The sequence below is a fragment of the Ochotona princeps genome, chromosome 6 (genome assembly GCF_030435755.1).
Source record: "Ochotona princeps isolate mOchPri1 chromosome 6, mOchPri1.hap1, whole genome shotgun sequence".
Classification (NCBI taxonomy): domain Eukaryota; kingdom Metazoa; phylum Chordata; class Mammalia; order Lagomorpha; family Ochotonidae; genus Ochotona; species Ochotona princeps.
Window position 1 is genome coordinate 67,655,220 of NC_080837.1, and position 14,117 is coordinate 67,669,336.

General features: G+C 42.2%; 1 protein-coding gene across 2 annotated transcripts in view; it reads right to left on the bottom strand.

Moving 5' to 3' along the window:
* The window catches only part of MAP4K5 (mitogen-activated protein kinase kinase kinase kinase 5), a 107,145-nt gene that overhangs the window by 75,831 nt on the left and 17,197 nt on the right, over window positions 1-14,117 (bottom strand). For both annotated transcript variants that reach the window (XM_058666402.1, XM_058666399.1), the window contains exon 3: window positions 4,165-4,222. In XM_058666402.1, the coding sequence (XP_058522385.1) occupies window positions 4,165-4,222 (58 nt within the window). The remainder of the gene's footprint in view (window positions 1-4,164; window positions 4,223-14,117) is intronic.

The following is a 14,117-nucleotide window of genomic DNA, read 5'->3' on the forward strand; positions in this document are numbered from 1 at the left end:
GTCAATAAAACAGCAGGTGAGAGGGTGCACTCTATCCCTCTACCTCACTAAACAAATAAATGGTGGAGTGCTCTGTCTCTCAGCTAAATAAACGGTATGATTACAAGAGTCAATACTCTCAAAGTACAAAAAGCACTAAAAAATCGATTTAAAAAAAAACACAATGTGATGTTACTGGGCAAAGCATGACAAAAAGCAATCAACAGAACCTAAAAATGGCCTTAGAACGCTAAGATCCCATCACTAACATTTTACTATCTTGTGTGTTCATAATTTAGATTTTGCTGGTGTAGAGAATTACCACACATTTATTCCAATTTGTACATCACTACTAACATACTTACTGGAAAACCCAAAAAGCATGAACTGTCATTTCTTTTAAAAGTTATTATAGTGATTTCAAGTTTCAATCCCACCAATTACTAACTCTGTATCACATACATGACATACTCAAATTTTCAACCTTTCACAGCACACTAACAACATTAGGTGACCTGGGCTACCACAACCAAAGACATTTTAGAGTGCACATGGTTAGACAGAGAAACAAGGAATGAATTTCTGTGAAAAATACTTCTACTAAAGGATACGGAAATAACAGAAATGTTCAAGATACATGAATGCACAAGCATGACTCCAAACTGCCATGTAATATGTTGTACTGTGGGATATAAAAACCACTCCCACCTATGGAATGCTAAGTTGACACCCAAAACAAAGCCTCCACTATTTTCTAATTGTACCAAATATAAATCAGCAAATGATTTTACTTAAAAAAAAAAAAAAAGATTTACACTTGAATGGGACGAGGTAGGATTCCTTTTCTTCTTAAAAACATTTCTAGAGCTACTAAATATTTGCATTTACAAGATAGTTGATAAAAATATTCCTCTGGATTATACATGAAGGGGGACAGAGACTACTTATAAGACATGGCATAGGGCCCAGCAGTACGGCCTAGTGGGTAAAGTCTTTACCTTGAATACGCCAGGATCCCATATGGGAACCAGTTCTAATCCCGGCAGCTCCACTTCCCATCCAGCTCCCTGCTTGTGGCCTGGGAGAGCAGTCGAGGATGGCTCAAGGCTTTGGGATCCTGCACCCGTGTGGGAGACCTGGAGGAGGTTCCTGGCTCCTGGCTCCTGGCTCCTGGCTCTGGATCAGAGCAGCACCGGCTGTTGCGCTCACTTGGGAAGTGAATCATTGGACGGAAGATCATCCTCTCTGTCTCTCCTTCTCTCTGTATATCTGACTTTGTAATGAAAATGAATAAATCTTAAAAAAAAAGACAAGGCATATGATATAAATCAGATGTAGCTTCAGCTTCACTCTCTCGCTTCATCAGAGGCTGGTCGCTCGTCATTTTGAGAATCTGTTTTCTATAGGCAAATCTCATTTCCTGGTGATCCACTTTGGTCTGTTTCCCTTTTCTTTTTCCCCTTTGCTTACACTTTTCTGTCCAATGACTGACTGTTCCCAGCTGCCTTCTTGGGCTTCAGTTTCACTCCAGCAAGAGCAGGGGCATCCCATCTCCTCTTGGACTCCTCTTTCAGCACAGAGGACGTAAGACAGGTGACTGCTGGCTGGGTGCATTGAAGAGCTGAGCCAACTTGATGATGCTGCTTTGCCAGCTGCCAGAGCTGCTGGCACCCACCCATCTACTAAATTTCTATGTTATTCTTTAGGTCGTATTGGGGGGTGCAATTTAAATATTGCTCAGTCTTTCCTTATGAGTAATGTCTAACATAAAATAAGCATGTTTTACAAACAAGGAAGCAAGAAATCCTAGCCTCTCAAAGGGTCTTAATTTACAAGTGGAACATTTAATTTTTGTATATTAAGTAATAATTCATACACATGATGCTATTTTTATTGAACTGACTTTGCATATTGTTTTAATAGATAATCAAAATTGACATATCAGAACTATAGAATTTTAAAAAATGGAAGATATGAATGATAAGCAAAAGTCAAATCCTAAGTAAAATAAGTACGTTATAACAAGCCTGGTGCATATCCTGAAGGCAGAAAAACAAGAAACATCTTCATCTCTTCCAAGGATCAGCCCAATATGTGAACTATCATCAGCCACTGAATTCCCCAGGAAGAGGAACAGTCCTGTTTGATTCTGTTATAATCCCTTCTATTTGTGTTGGTGATATTTTGGATACCATTACATATTTATTGGTGGAACTTGGTAAGAATACTCTTAAATAGTGTTGTTATAACAATTTCTACCTGCCAGGTTAAAAAAAAAACCCACAGTATCATGTGAAAGGGTAGGTTTGTTTGTTTGGATGGTTTAAAAATACACACACACACACACACACACACACTCTCTCTCACACTCACACTTACACATAATATATATATTCCAAAGAAAGCGGAGAGAACACGTTCCAATTTACTGGTTCACTGCTCAAATGCCTGCAGTAGCTATAGTCAGACTGCACTGCTGACAGGAGTTGGCAACTCAATCAAGCTCTCCCTTGGGTTTCAGGGACCCAGTAATTGGAGCCATCACTACTCCCGGAGCTGAGCCTATCTGAAGCCAGGAGGCAGGAGCTTCTAGGTCTCCCGCACAGGTGCAGGGTCACAAGGCTTTGGGTCATCCCACTGCTTTCCCAGGCCAAAGCAAAGAGCTGGATGGGAAGTGGAGCTGCCAGGATACACCAGCACCCATATGGAATCCTGGCACGTGAAAGGTGAAGACTTTAGACATTAGGCTGCCGTGCTGGGCCTTTGGAAAGCTTATTTTTAAAGTGTCTCTAGAACATGCTACCTGTGTAATATGATCTTTCCAATAAATCATGCACATACATTCTAATTAAGAATTGCAAAATCATCTTAACTGTCCTAATTAACAAACTGGCAATGATTATAGTCACATAATTATGTCACATATCTCAGTCTGTAAACCCAGAAAACGAACAGATTAACAAAGATTCACCCACCTGGTCAAAAACTATTACTGATTTTGTTGGAAATATCAAGCACATCACAATCACAAAATTGTATCAGTTTCTTTTTTAAAAGATTTATTCATTTTCATTACAAAGTCAGATATACAGAGAGAAGGAGAGACAGAGAGGATGATCTTCCGTCCACTGATTCACTCCCCAAGTGAGCGCAACGGGCCGGCGCTGCTCTGATCCAGAGCCAGGAGCCAGGAACTTCCTCCAGGTCTCCCACACGGGTGCAGGATCCCAAAGCCTTGAGCCATCCTCGACTGCTCTCCCAGGCCACAAGCAGGGAGCTGGATGGGAAGTGGAGCTGCCGGGATTAGAACTGGTTCCCATACAGAATCCCGGTGCGTTCAAGGCGAGGACTTTAGTCACTAGGCCACTGCACCTGGCTCAGAAATTATATCAGGTTTTATACAGTTTTGTTTTCAAAGTAAACTACTCAGTGTGATTTAAAATAATCAGTCTGACACGAAGTAAGAAGCTGGGCCATTAGCACATAGTAAGTTGAGTGTTAGCTTCCAATATGGGCACTGGTTCCAGTCCCAACTGCTCTACTTCTTATTCAATTCCCTGCTGATGTGCCAGAGAAATCAGTGGAAGATGGTTCAAGTGCTTGGACTCCTACACTCGTGGGAGGCTTAGAAGAAGCTCAAGACTCCTGGTTTTGGACTGATCCAACTCTGGCCATTGCAGCCATTTAGGGAATGAACCAGCAGCTGGAAAATCTCTATCCTTTCCTCTCTGTAACTGTCTTTCAAATAAATAAATAAATTTTTGTAGTAAGACTGTATTTATTAAATGTAAATCAGCACGGAAACATCTGACATATAAATTATCCTCAATATTTTCTGTTCCCCTCTGTCACTCCTCAAAAACCACTGAATATTTTCCTAATCAAAATTATTATGAAAGCTACAATTGAAGTGACACATTCACCATTAACCTTAAAAGAAAATTAACATTAGTCAATTTTTAATGTGTGCATTTTAAATCTTACTTAGCAACAAAACAATCTCATGAAATTTATTTTTAACTAATCACCATCCACAGAATTCAATATGAAATTCAACTGCAAATATTCTACTGACTTGACAGTGCTAACTGGAAATAAAGCAAAGAAGAAAGAAAATGTTTTTACATCCTATGGTTACAAAATAAGAAAGGGTTCCAAAATTGTCTTCAGGATTGTTATACATACCAGGCTCCAATTTGATTATTTTTACTGCAGCCAACTCTCCAGTATGTATATTTCTGGCCTAAAAGTAAAAATAAAACATTTCTGAAGTTTGTTAATTATACATAAACTGCTTAGCATTATGTTAAGTGCTTATCAATGCTTTTAACAAAGCATTTTTCTAAATAAAAACAGATCCATTCATTTCCACATTAAAGAGCAATAGGAAAAACATGACAAAAGTTGGGCAAACTACTCAGGAGTCAGGTCGGGATCACCTCAGTTGAGGTCTCTTTCGGGATCCCTCCCACTGAAAACGCTGGACTCAGAACACCAATCATGGGGAGAATCGCAGGATCAGCGGACTGACTGCAGAATGCATGTGTCAGAACTAGGTCTCCTCAGTGGAAAAGACAGAGCAGCAGATGGCATGCCCAGATGCACATGGAGGATATGGCAGCTCACTGGAGCCTGCAGAGGACATCCAGTACCATAGCAGAGGAGGGACAGCAGAACAAATTGGACAACTACCCCAGCTAAACATTGACGGCAAATATCAAAGCGAACAGAGATTCTAAGGTAGACTATGCCAGTCAATGGACCTTGGAAAGTGTTCCTCATCCTTGGATTGGCAAGATCAACAGCATTTCAGAACTCTCGAAACCACTTTAGCAGGACCCTCGGATCATGCTCCATATTGGGGACCGGGATTGATATCAGTGGCCATTGCCCATCCCCGGGTACTGAGGTGGTTGGGAGGCTCAGTGTGGCTTCCGCACTTGTTTCCCCACTTTCCCTCAGATACAGGAGGAAGAAAAAGAAAATGTGGAAAGAATGGTTTCACCCACTTTCCCCTAATCCTCGATCCTTCCCACCCTAATCAACTATGTAAACATCAACAAAAATAAAAACAAAGAGTATAAAAAATAGTCCTGCGCCTGGGCCTGGCGCTGTGGCCTACTCGCTAAAGTCCTAGCCTTGAACGCGCCAGGATCCCGTATGGTTGCCGGTCCTAATCCTGGTGGCCCTGCTTCCCATCCAGCTCCCTGCTTGTGGCCTGGAAGAGCAGTCGAGGACAGCCGAAAGCCTTGGGACCCTGCACCCGTGTGGGAGACCCTGAAGAAGCTCCTGGCTTCTGGCTTCAGATTGGCGCAGCTCTGGCCGTTGTGGTCACTTGGGGAGTGAATCATGCAAGAGAAGATATTTCTTTCTGTCTCTCCTCCTCTGTATATATATCTGACTTTGCAATAAAAATAAATAAATCTTTTAAAAAGTCCTACTCCTTAGTAACAGTTATTGCAAAAAATTCTGGTATATATCGTCTAAGTCTTTTCTTTACCTTTGGGTTAATTTTTTAAATTAAAAAACACAATTTTTATTTACATTAATGATTTTAGTGATTAAAAGAAAAATTTTAGAAATCATCTGTACCTACCCAGGGAATAACAGTTAACCTTTTAGTGCTCCTGTTTCCCTGCCCCATATGTGCATGTCTGTGTGCGTGGAAGAGAATGACCGCATCAGAGTCATCTGCAACAAGATTACAAACTCTGCCTCATTTTCCACTGACAGGATATGTAATTTATTTAATCAGTCTTCTGCTGGAATAGTTTTAATAGTGTTTTGCAATTACAAACATAGAGACAAACATTATCTTCATTTTGTATCTGTCAAAAGCCCTGGTTATTCCTACAAACCAAATCCTAGAAGAGACACTGTTTACTATCTAACAAAATATCATGCATAGACTTACTATAAATTAGTGCTGCACTGAATATTGTAACTGAGGCCAATGTGGTGGCATAGCTTATAAGAGCATTCTACATTGAGTGCAGTTCCAATCCTGGCTTTTTCCACTTCTGATCCACCTCTCTGCTAATGTGCCTAGGAAAGCAGAAGAAAGGCCCAATTACTTGGGTCCTTGCCACCATACTGGGGTCCCAGACGGAAACTCAGACTTCTAGTTTCAGCCTGGCCCACCCCTGACAATTGCAGCCATCTGGTGAGTGAACTAACGGATAGAAGATTTCTCTTTCTTCCCCGCTTACTCACTCCTTCAAATAAATAAGTAAAATCTTTAAAAAAAAATCACATTACCACAGCAAAGACAAAAATGGGAAAGAATCCAAGAACAATGAAGAACGTAGGAACAGAATGGGAAGAGAGACACAAAGGGAAAGCCGGAAGATGGAAAAGACTTCATCCTGCAAGTCTTAAGTACTTGGTGATGAGACATTCCAACTGCCCTCACTTACTGTGGTGAATAGCTGGGAAGGGGATGTCAGGAAAACAGAACATCATTTTAATTCACAGCATCCATGGAAGCTCTTCCCCCAACCATGAGCACATTTAGAAAAACATGGGAACAAAGGTCAGGCAGAAGCCTGACACCATTCCCACCTCCTGACTTTCTTACCCTAGGACAAAGCAAGTGCTTGTGAAGCCTCCCTTCTTGCCTGGTCCCTAAAGATCTTTAGGTAGCATTTCAGTCTCCCTGGGAGCAACACGTACACAGCGATTCAGGTAGTCTACTGCTCGTTAATTCACATGCCAGTGAGACTCAGGTACAAAACACACAGCAAAGGCTGTGGAATCAGCAGTGCTAACTGAACGCCTGAATGTCACTTAATGACTATAAAACTCTATTAGAGAAAAGACTCGCAAGATGGCCGACATAGGAGGAAGACTGTGAGAGAGCTCACAGACAGAGAGGGCTAGAACGCGACAAAAGCGTAAGTGGAGCAGCATAGAACTACAGGGAGAAGAACGTGAAGTTCCCTGGACAGTGTGGAACCAAAAAAATTCACACAATTCAGAAGAGCAACCAGGGAAAAACAAAACAAAGGGCAGGGAAGACGACTTTCTGCTCCTGACCTGCTGAGTCACCTTTGAGTGCAGACGCTGAAAGCCGCAGACCGACCCGCAGACCGACTCGCAGACACTGTGGCCGTGAGGACCGGCGGTGATTGGGACTCGCTGGCATCTGCTCACCCTGGTCACCAGGAGCTGCCAGGACCTCCGCCCGCTGCGGACACCAGGACCCTGAGTCATCGGGACCCGCCGGCATCTGCCCACCCTGGTCGCCAAGCCCCGCCGGGACCCAGCTGCAGCCTCCAGGTTCCATCCGCCTACACCCGCCGGGACCAGCAACGGACGCAGTAGCCAGGAGACACATCCGCGGCAAGGGTTCCCACCAGAGGAAGAGGCAGACTGCAAGAACCTGAGGTTTGAGTGAGTTAGGTGGGGACAGTGGTGGGTTGGAGGCTTCGGGAGTTGGCCCCCCAGGGGCATGCACAGAGCCTGAACACAATTGGTGCTCGTCTCCCTGCCCCTCCCCCCCCGAGACTCCAGCGTCTAGAGACACCGGGAGAGTGCCTTGAAACTGCCAAAGCTGTGTCTGGGAGAAAGGCAAAAGGCACATTGAATACTCCCCCGTGCCTTTGCGGTCTGGCACTCAGCTGGGCGGTGCTATCCCACAGGAACCCAAGCACGCCTCTGGGCTGGGCAGTCCCGTGCTAGCGCTGGGGCGGTTGGTCCCCTGCAAGCGCTGGGGTGGGCGGGCCTGCGCAGGAGGCGCTTCCAGAGAGCACCTGGAACACCCCACGCCCTATAGTCCTGTGCTTGGGAGATGCACCAGGAGAGCACTGCAGACCCGCGTGCAGGAGGCATTCCCAGAGAGCACCTGGAACCTCCACGCCCTGCAGTCCCTGGCACTGGGGACACACCGAAAGCACCTAGAATCCTCCGAGCCCTGTGATCCCGCGCAGAGGGGGCGCGCACAGAGAGTGCCTTCACTCCCCCACGCCCTGTGGTAGCATACCTGTAGGGGACGAGCTGAGAGTGCGCTTTGAATCCGCTGGGCCCTGGAAGTGGCGCCCTGAGGTCCAGTGTTCTGGTGACGCACCAAAAGTGCCTTGAAAATTCCCACACCCTGCTACTCCACGCCTGCACACTCCGATCTCTACAGGATAGTGCTTGGAGACCCCTCAGCACACTGGTGCCTAGGTCTCTCAAAAAAGAAACACTAACACAATGGGAAGAAATACCAGAAAAGGTAATGATCCAGATGAGAGTGCCAACACCCTACCAATAAAGGATCAAAAGCCAATGTCTATTTCGGAGATGTGAGATGAAGACATAGAAGATCTACCAGACAAGGAATTCAAAAAAATAATGTTAAAATATGTCAGAGACAATGAGAAGAATTGGGAGGACTTCAAGGAATTCAAGAACCACATAGCCTCAGAAATACAACAAATGAAAAGTAAAATCCTTGACTTAGAGCACAAAATTGAGAGCCTAACCAACAGAACAAATACAGCAGAAGAGAGGATCTCTGAAACGGAAGACACACAAAACGAACATACCCAGTTCATTAAACAGCTGGAGACAAGTCTGAACAAAGCCAATAAGACCATACAAGAAATGAAAGACAACCTCGGAAAATCAAATATTAGGATTATTGGCCTTCCTGAAGGAGCAGAAAAAGAGTCAGGAATGCAAATGGTGCTCGACGAAATTATACAGGAAAACTTTCAAAACACTTGGAACATGAACCCAGCCCAAATCCAGGACGGTCAGAGGACTCCCAGCAGATATGACCCAAAGCGATCTTCACCCAGACATATGGTGCTCAAGTTCCACTCCAACGAAGACAAAGAAAGAATCCTAAGACAAGTACGAAGCAGAGAAAAGATCACATACCAGGGAAAACCAATCAGGATCACTGCTGACTTCTCTGAAGAGACTTTACAAGCAAGAAGAGAATGGACAAAGATCTTCCAAATCCTGAATCAGAACAACTGTCAACCAAGAATATTGTACCCAGCAAAGATCTCATTCGTATTTGAGAACGAAATCAAATACTTTCACAGCAAAGAGAAATTAGAAGAATATGCCAGCACAAAACCAGCTCTACAAAATCTCCTTAGAAATGCACTAAATCCAGAAAAAAAGGAGGTGAATCAAAAGCAAAGATGGCAAACAGGAAGGCCTCCCCACTAAAGTCCACACAAGGAAGGGCAATTACACAGATATCAACACCCACAAAAACAAGTATGGCAGGGCAAAATCACAACCTCTCAATTTTAACTCTTAACACAAATGGCCTGAACTCACCAATCAAAAGGCATAGATTAACAGAATGGATTATCAAACAGCACCCAACTATCTGTTGCCTACAAGAGACACATCTAACCAGAAGATTCGAAGAAGCTGAAAGTGAAAGGTTGGAAACAGATATTTCATGCCAATGGACGAGAAAAAAAGGCTGGGGTAGCTGTCTTAATTTCAGATGATGTGGACTTCAATCTGACACACATCAAAAAGGACAGGGAAGGACATTATATATTGGTGAAGGGACTGATCCATCAGGAAGGAATTACCATTGTGAACATATATGCACCAAATTCAAACGCACCTAGCTACGTGAAGCAATTACTCACGGACTTAAGGGGAGACATAGATATGCACACAATAATAGTGGGTGATCTTAACACCCCACTAACAACAATAGACAGATCAACAAAACAAAAACTCAACAAAGAAACAACAGAGCTCATACAAACAATAGAACAACTGGACTTGGTTGACATTTATAGAATTTTTTACCCTAAGGCCACAGATTATACATTTTTTTCAGCAGTGCATGGCACCTTCTCCAGGATCGACCACATGATAGGACACAAAGCAAATCTAAATAACTTCAAAAAGATAGGAATCATACCATGTACCCTCTCAGACCACCATGGAATGAAGCTGGAAATCAGCAATTCAAAATGCCCCAGGAAATACAGAAACTCTTGGAGGCTGAACAATATGCTATTAAACGAACAATGAATCAGAGAAGAAATTAAAGATGAGATCAAAAAATTTATGGAAACCAATGAAAACTCTGACACAACATTCCAAAATTTGTGGGACACTGCCAAAGCAGTGCTACGGGGTAAACTCATCGCAATTGGAGCTCATGTCAAGGCCCAAGAGAGGCGCCAAATACAGGAACTAAACACACACCTCCAGGAATTGGAAAAACAACAGCAGAAGAGCTCCACACACAATAGGAAACAAGAAATCATCAAAACAAGGGAGGAAATCAACCAGATAGAAATAAAAAAAACCATACACAAAATCAATGAATCAAAAAGCTGGTTTTTTGAGAAGATAAACAAGATAGACACCCCACTGGCCCGACTGACAAAGAAAAAACAAGAGAAGGCAAGAATTAACAGCATCAAAGATGAAAAAGGCAACATAACAACAGACACCGCATCCATTAAGGCCATAATTAGAAATTACTACAAAGCACTGTACTCCAACAAATCAGAAGATCACCAAGAAATGGAAAAGTTCTTAGACTTCTACCACCTGCCAAAACTTAGCCCAGAGGTAACAAACGACCTGAACAAACCCATAACTGAAGTAGAGATTGAATCAGTGATTAAAGACCTCCCAACAAAGAAAAGCCCAGGCCCAGACGGCTTCACTACAGAATTCTACAAAACATCCCGAACAGAACTGACCCCAATCCTCTACAAACTCTTCAAAACAATAGAAGAAGAGGCAACCCTTCCAAACTCATTCTATGAAGCCAACATTACCTTAATTCCAAAACCAGACAGAGAACTAACAGAGAAGGAAAACTACAGACCTATCTCTGTGATGAACATTGATGCTAAGATTCTCAACAAAATCCTAGCCAACAGAATTCAAAAACACATCAGACAGATCGTTCATTCAGATCAAGTAGGATTCATCCCTGGAATGCAGGGATGGTTCAACATTCGGAAATCCATAAATGTGATACACCACATCCAAAAACTGAAAAACAAGAATCACATGATAGTATCAATAGATGCAGAAAAAGCTTTCGACAAAATCCAACACCACTTCCTACTAAAAACCCTAACCAAGGTAGGCATAGATGGAAAAATCCACAACATAATTAAAGCCATATATGAAAAACCCAACGCCAGCATCATACTGAATGGAGAAAAGCTGGAACCCTTCCCACTGAGATCTGGAACAAGACAGGGATGTCCACTTTCTCCACTACTATTCAACATAGTCCTAGAGGTACTCGCTGAGGCCATAAGACAAGAAAAAGAAATCAGAGGAATCCAAATGGGAAACAAAGAAGTCAAACTCTCACTATATGCAGATGATATGATTCTTTATGTAGAAGAGCCAAGAGACTCAATACAGAGACTGCTAGAACTTGTACGAGAGTTTGGTAGAGTGGCAGGGTACAAAATTAATGAACAAAAATCAACAGCCATAGTGTATGCGAACAGCCCCAAGATGGAAAAAGACTTAAACAGCAAGATACCATTCAAAATAACAGAGAAAAGTATGAAATATCTGGGAATAAATCTAACCAAAAATGTAGGAGACTTATTCGAAGAAAACTACAAACTACTTAAAAAAGAAATTGAACAAGACCTCAAAAGATGGAGTAACATCCCATGCTCCTGGATAGGTAAAATCAATATCATTAAAATGTCTATACTGCCAAAAGCAATATATACATTCAACGCAATCCCAATCAAATTGCCCAAAACATTCTTCATGGAACTAGAAACAATGATCCAAAGGTTCATCTGGAAGCACAAAAAACCACGGATAGCTAGAACCATCCTGAAGAACAGGAAGTTAGCAGGGGGAATCACAGTTCCGGACCTCTGGACATACTATGGGGCAGTGGTTATCAAAATAGCGTGGTACTGGCACAAAGATAGAGAGGAAGATCAATGGAGCAGAATAGAAACACCAGAAGGAAACCCACACAGATACAGCCAAATAATCTTTGACAAAAAGACAAACGACAATCCAGGCAAATGGGAAGGTCTGTTCAATAAATGCTGTTGGGACAACTGGTTAATAGCCTGCAGAAACAAAAAAATAGATCCACATCTCTCACCATACACTAAGATCAGATCTAAATGGATAACAGATCTAAACCTACATCCAGAAACCTTCAAACTGTTGGAAGAAAATGTTGGAAACACACTGCAACACTTAGGGGTAGGCCCTCACTTCCTAAAAAAGACTCCAAATGCAGTAGAAATCAAGACCAAAATAAACAATTGGGACCTCATCAAACTAAGAAGCTTCTGTACAGCTAGAGAAACAATCAACAAAGTAAAAAGGCAACCCACAGAATGGGAGAAGATCTTTGCACACGACATAGGTGATAAAGGGCTGATCTCCAGAATATACAAAGAGCTACAAAACAACCAAAATGTCAAAACAAACAAGCCACTCAAGAAATGGGCACGAGAAATGGGCAAACACTTCACAAAGGAACAAACCCAAATGGCAAATAAACATATGAAAAAATGCTCAAGTTCCCTGGCAATAAGGGAAATCCAAATTAAAACATCAATGAGGTACCACCTAACGCCAGTAAGACTGGCCCACATGAATAAAAGCACCAACAACACTTGTTGGCGAGGTTGCGGGGAAAAGGGAACCCTACTCCACTGCTGGTGGGGCTGCAGGCTGGTACAGCCTCTATGGAAATCAGTATGGAGAATATTCAAACAACTCAAATTCAACATACCGTATGATCCAGCAATAGCACTCCTAGGAATATATCCAGAACACTTGTTTTATGAGAAACCAACATGCACTCCTATGCTCATAGCAGCACAATCAGTAATTGCAAAAACATGGAAGCAACCAAAATGCCCATCAACAGAGGATTGGATAAGAAAGCTATGGTTCATCTACTCCATGGAATACTACTCAGCTATTAAAAAAAACAAAATGCAGTTCTTTGTGGCCAAATGGGCCAAACTGGAAACCATAATGCTAAGGGAAATGAGCCAATCCCAAAAGGTTAAATACCACATGTTTGCCTTAATTTAAGATGATATGATGTTATGTATAACATGTTATGTTTTGAATGTTATATGTTGTGTATAAACTAAAATTGAAGTATAGGTGAGGTGGTCACAGAAGGTGGCTGGGAACTCGCATTTACTTTTAACATATTGGTTACTCATTACTATGTCAATTAATTCCATAATGATGTAAATTTTTGCTGATGGTATGTTGGAGCTTTCAATTGACTGGGATGATACTCTGCTGGCTCTGTCTTCAGACCAGAGAGGGTATACCTAAGAAGCCGTTGAACTTGACTGGACAATAAGATGCTGGACTCTATGTTTGGTATACGCTTGCAATGGGGGAATCTCAACTGAACTTGAACTGTGGTTATGCAACAAGGTGGAGGAATCCACCATGGTAAGAGGGTTTGGGGAGGGGTGGGGAGAACCCAAGTATCTGTGTAACTGTGTCACATAATACAATGTAATTAATGAAGTTAAATAATAAATAATTAAAAACAAACTCTATTAGAAGACAAATTTGATAATATCGTGACAACTATATTTATAATGTTTCATACTTTACAAGAGCCTTCAAATCTATTATTCAATTCCACCTATTTAGGTATAGAAAAGACAACTTTAAAGTCAAACAACTTGGCCATAGGGCCATCTTGCAAGCAGGGAAAAGAGTCAGAGGTAGAGACAGATAAAGTGTCACTTGAGAATTACTACAAAAAAGTATATTTTTAATTGCTTTTTTGTGAGAAAGTATATTTTTAATGTGAATATCTCATATTTATTTTTATTAGTATTTATTTGAAATGCAGAGAACCCAGAGTTGTGGATGGAGCCACAACCTACAGTGCTGGCATCCCATATGGCACCATTTTGAGAGTTCTGGATGATTCAACTTCTGATCCAGGTCTCTGCTAATGCACCTGAAAAAGCAGCAGATGGCCTAAGTGTTTGAGCCCCTGAACCCATGAGGGAGACCTGGAAGATGCTCCAGGCTCCTGGAATTGTCCTAACCCAGCCCTGGCCATTGTGGCCATTTGGGGAGTGAACCAGCAGACGGATGATCTCTCTCACCATCTGTTTGTTTTTTTCTCTGTAAATATCTACCCTTCAAATACAAATAAATCTTTA